General features: G+C 41.3%; 1 protein-coding gene across 1 annotated transcript; it reads right to left on the bottom strand.

Annotated features, from left to right (window-relative positions):
• Positions 1 to 3,512: 3,512 nt before the first annotated feature.
• Positions 3,513 to 11,477, bottom strand: mrpl39 (mitochondrial ribosomal protein L39). Its single transcript, XM_005920007.3, has 10 exons — positions 11,291 to 11,477; positions 10,268 to 10,474; positions 10,016 to 10,155; positions 9,727 to 9,826; positions 9,426 to 9,493; positions 7,936 to 8,048; positions 7,751 to 7,816; positions 7,137 to 7,290; positions 6,686 to 6,733; positions 3,513 to 3,660 (listed from the first exon to the last, which is right to left on the bottom strand). The coding sequence occupies exons 1-10, from the start codon at positions 11,325 to 11,327 to the stop codon at positions 3,586 to 3,588; spliced, it is 1,008 nt and encodes a 335-aa protein (XP_005920069.1). The 5' UTR covers positions 11,328 to 11,477; the 3' UTR covers positions 3,513 to 3,585.
• Between the last annotated feature and the right edge of the window lie 29 nt (positions 11,478 to 11,506).

The raw sequence follows: 11,506 nt of genomic DNA, 5'->3' as shown, positions 1-11,506 counted from the left end.
TAAATGTATTTCAGCTTTTCCACCATAACAGAAAACGAGTTGTTGGGCAAAGAATTTTCTTTCAAGTTATTCATTCGTCAACTCTGAAAATCTCCCCGTGTTTTGTGAGTATGAGCTCATGATTTCACTTGGATTTCACATGAGGTCTCGTAAGTGGTTCTGAAAGTGATCCTGTCCAATTATGCTTTTGCTCACGATTTTGTATAGGATGGATTTAAATAATAACGAGTGTTTAACAGAGAAAAAAAAGCACTGACATTTAAAGTATGGTGCAATCAAAAGCTTATTTAAGCAAAGTAATTCTCATTAAACCTGAAATGCATGACAATAGTTTTTTTCCTCAATAGAAAGCTGAATGCTGATTATATCCAGAGAAAGACGGGTTATTACTCATCAGCAGAGCATTGATTCCTCAACAATTACTCAACAAGAGATTCAGCGAGGCACGCAGATTGCATTACAGACCTTTTGAACAAATGGAGAACAGAAGGACATAAATTAATTTGTCAGGATGCATTATTTCACAGTATTTTTGTAGTTATTCAATTTTAATCATCTGTGCAGCACCAGTTCCTAAACACCTCTAAAGTGCTGCAGGAGAGGGGAATTCAGGGCATCAGGGCACCGAGTCAAACATCTCAACTGGGACTGAATCTGAGGCATGTGTGTTTGGGTGTGTCTCACACACTGTCAGGGTGTTTTTGGGTGGGTGGGGGTAGCAGCAGGATGCTTGAGATGGGACAACAGCTGCATAGTTTGCAGCTTTTCTGGCCAGAGACTTTGCGCAATCTTACATTGTTTCCAATCCAATTTGGGAAAAGTTGAATGTTACTGAGAAACAAACATAATAATTTGACCAGAAATGGGTGTTTTTTTCTGTTTTATGGTTCCTGGCATTCACTTTTAATCTCAAATGATCTAAAGACACCCAAAGAAAGTCACTGGAATCCATTAAACATAAGACATACTTTATGTATCCCAGATATGGGAACTTTACCAGAACTAATCAATAAACAGATGTTAAACAAGATGTAGCCAGTGTTTTAAAGAGTGTACACTGTAAAAAAAACAAAAAACAGACAAACCAAAACAACCCCCCCCCCTACCATCCAGCCACCTACAGTAATAGGGCAGCATGTGGTGTGCCAGAAAAATACAGTGAAATAACAGAACTTTACGATCACGGAAAAATAAAGACATTTTATTTAAACATGGAATTTTTTTTTCTTGTTTTGGAAAATAGTCCTGTATCTTTAAGTTTACACAGTATATATATATTAGCGGTGCAACGATACTCGTATCGATATTGAACCGTTCGATACAGTGCTTTCGGTTCGGTACGCATATGTATCGAACAATACAAATGTTTTAATTTATTTATCAACTTTCCTTCTGACGATGCTGTCTGTGTTGAGAGCTCAGTGGATCTGCGTTTGACTACTCCGCCTAGGCTGCACTGTCGAGGGCAGATCCACCAAGCGCAGCACAAGCTAGCAAGACAGAAGCTAAGCTCGTTGCAACATGGCAAATTGAACCTCCCCCACCCTCATTCAGATCTGGCCTTTGGAACTATTTTGGTTTTCATGTGACGTATGACCCTGAGTAAGCGAGTCATGGACTAAAGTAAAACAGTATGTTGGATGTGCCACGCAATGCTCAATTACATGGGTGGGAACTAGTGTGTTAGCGCAGTTAGCTCGTTAACGTGTTGGCCGTCCAGCCCCACGCACGGGGCGATCCGGTAGCTCGTTAACGGAGATTTGCCGTGTTGTGGCGTTAACGTCATTTCAGATTAACGCTGACAGCACTAGTGGGAACACAACGAATATGACTGCACATTTACGCCGACATCATCCTAGTGCAAAGACAAGTGGAAGCAGACAAAAACAACAAGCACGCATGCTACAAACTTTACCCGAGTCATTTAGACAGCCGTTAGCACATGATTCTCCTTATGCTGCTGAGAATATAGCCCAGAAGAAGCGGATAGTATAGCTTTTATTTTGGAAAGAGCCATTTCTCTGTAATAAACTCTCTTTTCCAAAGATGAGTGATTCCTCGATCAGATTATTTTTTTTATTTTTGTTGTTTCAGCAACATTACATTTAAAAACTGTACTTTTGAGTTAAAATATATATTTATAATTTTAATAAATGACAAATTAAAAAGGCATGAACATTTTTTTGTATCGAAAAAATATCGAACCGTGACACCAAAGTATCGAATCGAACCGTGAATTTTGTGTATCGTTGCACCCCTATTAAACACACATGTTTTTTTGTGTGGACCAATGCTATTTTTTCTTCATGTTTGTAGTCAGACAATTTATTATTTAATGATAGAAAAGATAAATGATGTTTTAGCTCATTTCCATCTGCAGGCAGAAGGTGATATATATATATACACACACACACACACACACACACACACACATATATATATTAATGGCGTTTACATGTGTAAAAATGATAAACCTAATATTATGATAAAATACTGCTACAATAAACTCAACGAGGCTTAAACTTGCTACAGTTACCATTTGGGTTTATTATATAGTAAGATGACAATTTTAGAAGGTTGCCACGCCCACAGTGCTGTTTGAACTTTTTCCACACTGACCCCTTGTAAGCAACCCTCAGATTTGACAGTTAACTCGCATTGAACGATCCAAGTCTGTAATTTCACAGGCAATTAACATTTATTGTTCAATCTCATTAAACTTATGCATGCCTTAAGAATAAATCTTTACAGATTTTTTATTATTCCTTCTCCATAACGTCAGTTTTATGGTTTATTTGAAAATAAACAGCACAATTATAAAATACAGTCTGTGAAATTACACTAATTATAATTGTTAACTGTGTTTTGACAGCTTACTAATATTTGCAGATGTTCTATACATTATAAACACCAAACTTAATGTGAAAAATGTCAATTTTGTTTATTCCGTTTTTTCCCCCCCATTTTGCAATTTTATTGATAATTTATTTACAGCCATGTGTATCGAACTTAACGGACAGAATGTTTCATTGCAGATTCTTTTAATTTTAAAGCATAAAGGAATGTTTTTACTTTAAAGTATCGAACACCGTAGATTTCAGGCTAAAATTGCAACTTCTCAAAAAATGTGTTGTTGTCGAATGTGTCAATTTACCAGGAATCAAGAAGGAGAAAAAAAAAAGGGAAACGATGCTGCCTCATGACTCAAATCCTCAGGCTTGCTCACACATGCCAAATGCACTCAGAGGATTGAGAGCCACCTGTTTGCCAAGTGATAGACGCAACAGATGCACTGTTGCCTGACCTCTGGCCAATTTACACATGTACGCATGCACGCACACAGCTTTTGTTTTTAAGGAAAACTGCTGATACAAGAACAAACGCACCCACCCACAATCACGACTGTTAATCACGCCGAATACAAAGGCTACTGCGTTTTGCGCAACAATACTGGCGTTCGTTTCAATTTGCAGCAATATTAAATAAGAAAATAAATAAATGCAAGAGATTTCTCACGTTTTTATACATTTATTGGACAAATGATCTAATCAGTTAAAGTGTTTACGTGGAAGGTTACAGAGGTGGTTAGTGGCTGGCTGGAAGTTGAGGTGAGTTGGGAGGAGATGGTGGAGCTGCTACTTCAGGACCCGGCACATCCACCTGTGTAGAAAACAAAAACGTGAAAACAGAGAGAAGAGAAACTAACATTCCCAGACCGTTACATCCCCTCTCCATCCTACTTTCATCAGAAATAAGCTAAAATATCTTTTTGCATATATTTTTAAAAAGAAAGCTTCCGTAGTGGTGGTAGTGGGTTGTGGGGGCATGATGCCCACCGTGGGGGGAAATTTGGAAGAATCTGTTTGCAGTGTGGGCGGTGGTGTTTTGGCCAGCTGGAGGCAGACAGGGGACATGCCTCCCTACTGCCTGCAGCCGGCTCACAAAACGCATCCGCCCACGTCTCGCTGTTTTTATAAACCTGTTCCTGGAGAGTCCGTAGGCTGGCACATACTGGGGGTGAACCAAATAACACTAATCTTTCAACTTAATGATGTAACAAATTACGCCTGTCAAAAAGGCCAGACAATTTGACATCAGTGAAAGATTCAGAGGCTTCATGAGCCTTCTGAGGCAGAAGACAAAGAGCTAGAAGCAGGGATGCAACACATAAATAACCAAAAAGTGTGCATTTTAAAAGAAAAACCTTCGTGTAATCCCAGCGAATGAACCTTAACAAGTCCATTTAGATAACTGAAGTTTCTCTCTCTGTTGTCTAGATGTACGGCGCGTTTTAGTATTGAACATGTCATCTATTTTCTAAGTAAATATATTTCTAAAGCTGCTATTAACATGAAATTCTCACTGGCTGTTGGCAGCAACTTATCCAATCCACACACACAAAGAAATCAAACCATAGAGGTCCAAAGGCGCTGCATGTCACCCCAAAAGCACCACGCCAACAGTGAAGTTTGAAGGTGGGGACATCATGGTGCAGGGCTGTTTTTCAGCATATGGCACTTCCTTCATATAATTAGAGCAAGGATGAACGGACAAATTAAAATCTGCTTCCATCTACCAGGATGACGAAGATGAAACGAGGGTGGACATTTCAGTGAGAACATGCTCCCAAACACAGCCAAGGAAACTCTCAGAGAAAAAAAATAAAGCCAATCATGGGACCCGAATCCAGCTGATGATCTACAGAAAGAACTTAAGCTAAAGAAGGAACCCATGTAAGCCTGTTTGTGTGGAAGAACGGGCCAAAAGCTGTCATCACCATCTATCTTTGATTTCTTTGCATGTGTGGATTGGGCGGGTTGTTGCTGACATCTGGTGAGGATTTCATCTCAACAGCACCCAAGAAATATATTTACTTAGAAAATTGGTGACGTGTTCAATATTTCTTTTACCAGCTGCATGTCTATCAGAGAGAGAGAGCTGTTGCAATTCCAAGCCCCCCACTTCATACCAGCATTATCATTTGCAAAACGGTGCAGAAGAATCACCTAAAGCCAAAGGACGCTGCGGGTCATTTTAAAGACATACTGCCATGTTGAGCAAACACAACATCTGTAACCCTCAAACGCTGCAATTTAAACTGCGCTCGATCGTCACGGTAAATGTTGTAATTTAGAAAATTGTTTTGGTAGTCTGACATCATCTGATGAAATGCTGCTTTGACTTAAAACAGCTGAACAGTGAACACGAGTCACGAACATGGTGACTTTCACCGTAAAGACCGATCTACACTTCACAATATGATGTCAGGCACCAGAATGGTGACGATGCTAACAGAGTTACTGCTATCTATTCCTTTAACCTGCCAGATTCATAATAATTGATCATTAATAATCACACTTAAAGGCACAGGCTGAAATAAAAACACACGAACCTGGATTTGAAGCATTGCAGTGAATCCAGCCATTGTTTAACTGTTTAATAGTGAAGGTTGTTTCTCAGCAGTTTTTCCCTCCACATTAAGGAAAGACGGCTTTATTTCAAAGCGCTGAGCATGACAAGAACAGCCAGCCTCGGGCTGCTTAAAAGGAATGAAAAACACTCATGTGGTCTTAAAATGACGTCTGTTTGCCTCTGCAGGCTGCAGAAGAGAAGGAGAGGAGGTGCATTTGGCATGTCGGCCTGCATATGCTTTCTTATGGTGCAACATAGCTGTCCTTCAGAGATCTTCTAGGCCTCTTTCACTTTATAGCTCTTCCACTGATTAGCAGTAGCGACGTTCTGATAACACGAGACAAACGGGACAGAGCGGCTGCCCTTCGTACACCTCGTGTGCACGACAAACACGGCATGCATTAGAAGGTTGGCTGATAATATATAACAGTGACCTCCAAGACTATAAAACTGATGTGCAGCCTCTCCTGGAGGAGGTCAGCATGCTAATCCTGCGCTCTTAAAAACTCCATAAATATATGATCCAAATATTTCACAATTTTAATATCAATCCAACTCAGGTCTTCAGACTTTTGTTCTTAAAAGTGCCATTTTCAATTCCCCGAGTATCCCATCTCTGTGTATAAAATGTAGGCCATGGAGCACAGTATATCATCAGTTGCCAAATTAAGTGCGTCTATTAATGAGTACATCTTTTTTTTTTTTTAATTACGCAATCAGTGATGCACCGAGGATGCCAGAAAGGCTGCAGCGAAATCTATTTCGCCTAGATGGCTCCATCCAAAATTAACTCATAACCTAGTTTGAATTTGCAGAATTGATGCGTCTATCTTTCAGCGCTCGAGTCAAGCTCGGTTATGCAGACGGAGCGGATTCACCTTTCGCATCAATCCAGGCGTCTAGAAGTAGAGCCTTGAACATGCAGAGATTTAAAAATATTTTTCCCTCGGATCTTCACTTGGCGTTTGTGTTTTTGATGTCGGCTTCAGAAAGCAGCCTTTGTCCTTCATGAGGAGGATGAGACCTGCCTTTTCCTTGAGATTACAGCCCGCGATACTTCCTGACTCGGTTTTTGCCAACATAATAATGCACGGTAATAAAAACAGAGTGCTAAATCCTAACCTCTGGCTACTGGACAAATACTCAACACCGTCCAGACATTAAGAGTTCTCTCTGGGCTGGTTTCAGTTCCTCAGAGCTAAAAAACGGAGACATTTGCTGTTCTTTTCTCAAACATATTTTTATTAGATTGAAGCACATTTGCTGTTCTTACCAGTTTCTCTGCCCGTTGCCTCAGTTTCCTCCAGACTGTGTGGTGAGCCTGCAGAGAGAGGAAAACGTGACTTGGAGGCACATGTAGACACAATAAAGTGCTTTTTATACATCACACAATTCTTGGCAATTGTGCATGAAAAACTGTTGTAACAGATGGACAATCAAGTGCCATTTGATTAGCTTTTGTTCCACTGCTGCAACGCTTTTAAGGATATTAAAACAGAAAAACATGGACAATAAAGCCTTTATTTAATGTGGGCTGGACTGCTTTACATCACTTTTACAGTCCTAACAATCAAAGCACTAAAACATGTATGAAGTTTACAATCATATGTCACTCAACCTACCAGTGCCCTTAGTATGTGAGAAGATACTGGAAGAAATTATGCAATTAAAAAAATGGATAACTGTTCCTATATATACAGCTTATACTAAACACACTTTCTCACCTGAAGCTGCAGAGGCAGGGAGAGGCCCTGTGCTCGACGATGGAGGCCCCAGGATCCCTGTCCCAGGCTGTGGAGGGCCGTCACCTCATACTGGGAGCACAGGCCTGTTCTGGCCACCAGGGGGCCCCCACTCAGGAGTACATGGTCGCCACATCTACCAAAACGGGTACATGGTTGGTTGAGTTCAGGTAAGTGCAGGAATAATGAAAGATTCTACTCTGCCCGTCATGCAGTGCAATAAGGAAAGTTTCAGTCTACTGGTGTTTGCTCAGTGTCCAAATACTGTTACACATATTTGCTAAATGCAGAAGCACAGCCTGCAAAGTCAAAGGAGACGCAAATTCATAAACTCTAACTAAAGTTAGGATACCTGTCTCGAGTTTAGTACCAACTTCAGTGCCAAATAGTTCTCTTAGTTTAAGTGACTGCTCCTAAAGGTGGTCCCGCTCTTGATATGTTACTGCATAGGAGATATGCCGATATCTGGATGTTGTGTTTTCTTTCTTGAACTGTGCGTCAGTTGTATCTGTTCGTTTATTTGAGCATGCATTGGTTGCGTTGTGTGCTGCTCTCTTGGCCAGGTCTCTCTTTTTGTACTTTAAATGCAGTGTCACCTGTAGAGCATCACTGTGCCTTTAGGATTTTGAGATGCTTTCTGTTCCACTTCTTCCTGCTTACACCTGCCAGAGTAGGAGAAAATACAACAAATAAAGCATTTAAACCTAAATGAGTCGTGAAAGGAGGTACGTGGAAGTGTCAGCTGTCTACACAGCTGAGCAGTACTCAGATGCCAGTCTACCTGCTGTGTGAGAAAGCCTCCAGTGCCACAGAGGGCGCCACTTCCAGAGGCTCCCAGGCCAGGTCTTGGTGGATGAGCTGCTGGGCTCCTCTGGTCAAAGAGCGTAATGACTCCTGAAAAGAAACAGACAGTAAAACATCAGCTGATTTTTGAATGGAAAATCTCATTAAAGAGAAACTTAACATTAGCTGGATGTCACTACTTCTTACAGTAAAAACTACAACCTGCCTGAACAGTTGTAGGTTTTTCTAGAGTCACGGGGCTTTTTCCAGTCGGGCTACCAAAATCTAACTCAGCCCCGCCCGTCGGGCTATCGTAGAAAGGAAAAATATATGTCAATGCTTTTGCATTCTTTCGCAAATGTAGCTGGGTAATTATCTAATTAGCATTGAAGAGCCACTGTCAATGTCTCAATGTCACATGTTTGAATTTGCGCTTGTTTTTTGCTTTCACTTTCACTGTGCGTATAGAGAGCGGCAGTATTGGTGAGTCACAGATTAATTGCGCACCAATTCTTCTGACATCGTCTTATCACTCATTAGCTCACTATTCAAACATGACAAGCAAACTTGAACATGTGATAGAGGCTGATTGCACAGAGAATCGCTGACCGTGATGGGTGTGTGTTTGTGTATAAAAACAGATGGATTTATGCAGGTATTTTAGTTCTGCAGAGCCAAATAAGACGGGTCAGGATGAAGAAGGGGCAGCCAAAGAAAAGCTTACCACAAAACAAATCAGACTATGAGGCAAAAAGAAAGCGCAGCTTTTTTTGGTTTCATGGACAAAAGAATTTCTGTGGCTGGAATATGACGAGCTAAATAACATAATGTTCTGCCGGGTGTGTCGTGAGTTTCCCTCGATATCTGCGTCGACAAGCGCCTTTGTTACTGGGACCAGTAATTTTAAGAAAGACCCATCAGAACCCATGAGAAATGCAAGAAATGCATTATTGCCCAGTCTGCAATATCTTTCCCGGAACAAACACCAATTGCAAAAACATACTAAAAATAAACAAAGCACAACAAGAAGTCCTGAAAAATCTGTTTAGAACAGCGAACTATGTTGCACAGAGTGAACTACCATTAGCAAAATTTAGCCGTCTTTGCAAACTTCAAAAAGCAAATGTTGTAGATCTTGGTTCCACTTACCTCTTACCCGGGACTTCAGTGGAAATTTGAGATTCAGGATCTGAAGTTGTTTCCTTTACAATATTATACATTAAACTATAATATTGTAAAGGAAACAAAACATCAATCAGAAAATTGTTCTCTTTTTTTTTTTCGGGCTACTTAAATTTATTTTGGGCTACCAAAAACTGAAGAGAGCCTGCCAGGGATTTTGAAATTTTGCGAGCCCTGAGTTGTATTCAAGAGGCCATGAGTAGCTGCCACTGCAGTAAAACAGATGAATATTCACCATCTAGGTAAACAGAAATGATGTCGGCAGCGACTGCAGTGGCGTAATAGAGCGTTGGACCATACACGCACCTCAGAGGGAGTCCATGAGTCGAGCTGGGGGTCGAGCACCACGTCACAGCAGAAGGCCCCAGAGAGGACTGCAGGGAAATACAAAGTCAGCACAGCAGAAGCAGAAATGTCAAAGCAACATTTTCACTTAAAAAAATGCTTAAATATCAAATATCAAGATATGTAACATACGTCATTAACTAAACACTACCTTGTTTTTTTTTAAATTATTTAACATGAGTCAACAAAGACCAGGTAAAACACTCGAGGTCAAACTTCTGAAGACACATACTCGGGGTCAGGGTAAACAGTGGTTTTATACCTGGCACGTCCCGTGTGCTGAGCAGCTCCACAGTATAATCATCCTTGAAGGCGGTCTCCAGCACCTGACCCAGCAGGGCAGCGCAGGAACGCCAGTACACCTGAGCACAAGACAAGAGGACAGGACTAACACTCAAGTATTCACTTATTCTACAAACTGGCTTCCACGTCTTTACTGGACTTGCAGCTCTGATGTTCTGTTGTCAACAATATTTTCTTTTCTCAAATAAAAGGTGTGATCCTTCAGCAGCAAGCTGAATTTATGAGAGAACGTTTGTCTGTTAAAGTACCTCGTTGACCAGTGTGGGGTCGTTGTCTTTAAACGTGAGCAGAGTGAGTGAGCAGGAGTGGGTGAGGGGCTGGTGGAGAGGCCATGGTTCTCCGTCCACAAGAGCCAGAGCTGAGTTTGTCACATGATGCTCCGTCAGATCTGAGAGTGACAGAGCGTTTGTTTGGAGTGAAACATGTAACAACACGTTATTAACACGTGCAACTGAAGCTTACGGTGGAGAATTTATAATCGGTTTGTTCTTTTCACTCACGTCTGGCGCAGCTCAGCGGGGTGGACATTCCTTTGTTCATGACGAGCAGCGCACCGTCCAGCCCAGGGCCCTGCATGGACACCTCGATCTTCTCGATGCGGGGGTACAGAGCTCTCTGCCTGGCCTGCTCTCTGGAGAAGACGGCGTTACGCTGACTGCGTACCTCAGCCAGAGATGGACGCTGAGCTGCCACAGCGGATGCAAAGCCTGTGGATGGGCAGGATGGATGGAAAGAAGAACTTAAAGGAAACCAGAGTGTAAACGATCCTGTAATGTGAGGAAGTTGAACACACGACGTACAGGTAGCAGGTCTGCCGTTAATGGTTAATTGAAGTGAATTATCTATGTTATCTATATGTTGTAATTTATATTTTATTTCAGAGGCTCTTTCGATGTCGAAGATTGCCGACTCCTGCTTTAGACCTTTATACAAATATTTATTGTACAATTATTTAAGGAAACTAAAGCTAAGAAGTCGACTTTTTTCATCATCATCATCATTATTATTCGTCTGCTGTACCCAACCGTGACTCTAAAACAGAGTTTTAGATATTGCCATGAGTTTGTACCGTTATACACCCGCGCACATACAAGGCGCTTTATTAGGTACACCTGCTGTCACTGAGCTGGACCTCCTTTCACCTGAAAAACTACTATGTACTTAACCTGTGCCTTCCTGTTATTGATTCAATAAGGTGCTGATAACATTCATCGGAGATTTTGCTCCACATTGACATGACAGCACCATACAGTCGCTGCAGATTTGTCGGCTGCACGTCCATGATGGGAATCTCCTGTTCCAACACATCCCAAAGCTGCTCTAACATTTCTTGCGGTGACCCTCCTGTTTCCAGTACTTTCTCTTTACAATATAAAACCGTAAAAAATATATTTTATTGTATTACTTATTTCTATGACAATTAAATCCAGCTTTAAAGGAGCATTACTGCAGCTTACAGCTAACTGTCACAAGCCTGACCAGCTACATATGCTAGTGCTACACGGATAACAACTGGTACTCACGTCGCTGGAAAACTCGACACACGGTCCTGCTCGCCATTTTCACGACTGTTCCTACAGCCACGCAAAAAAAATACCTCAAACAGAGCAAACAGATAAATGTCTATTACAAACGTCTATGGTTGAAGGACGCCATGCCTGACTCGTGTGCAGCGCATATTTAGGTCCGTAGAGGAACTGATGTTTTCGGAAGCTAAAGTTCCACGTGTAAAACGACAC

Source organism: Haplochromis burtoni, unplaced genomic scaffold (assembly GCF_018398535.1).
Source record: "Haplochromis burtoni strain Fernald_Lab_line unplaced genomic scaffold, NCSU_Asbu1 Contig_40, whole genome shotgun sequence".
Taxonomy (NCBI): Eukaryota; Metazoa; Chordata; class Actinopteri; order Cichliformes; family Cichlidae; genus Haplochromis; species Haplochromis burtoni.
This window is presented reverse-complemented; position numbering and strand designations above follow the sequence as displayed.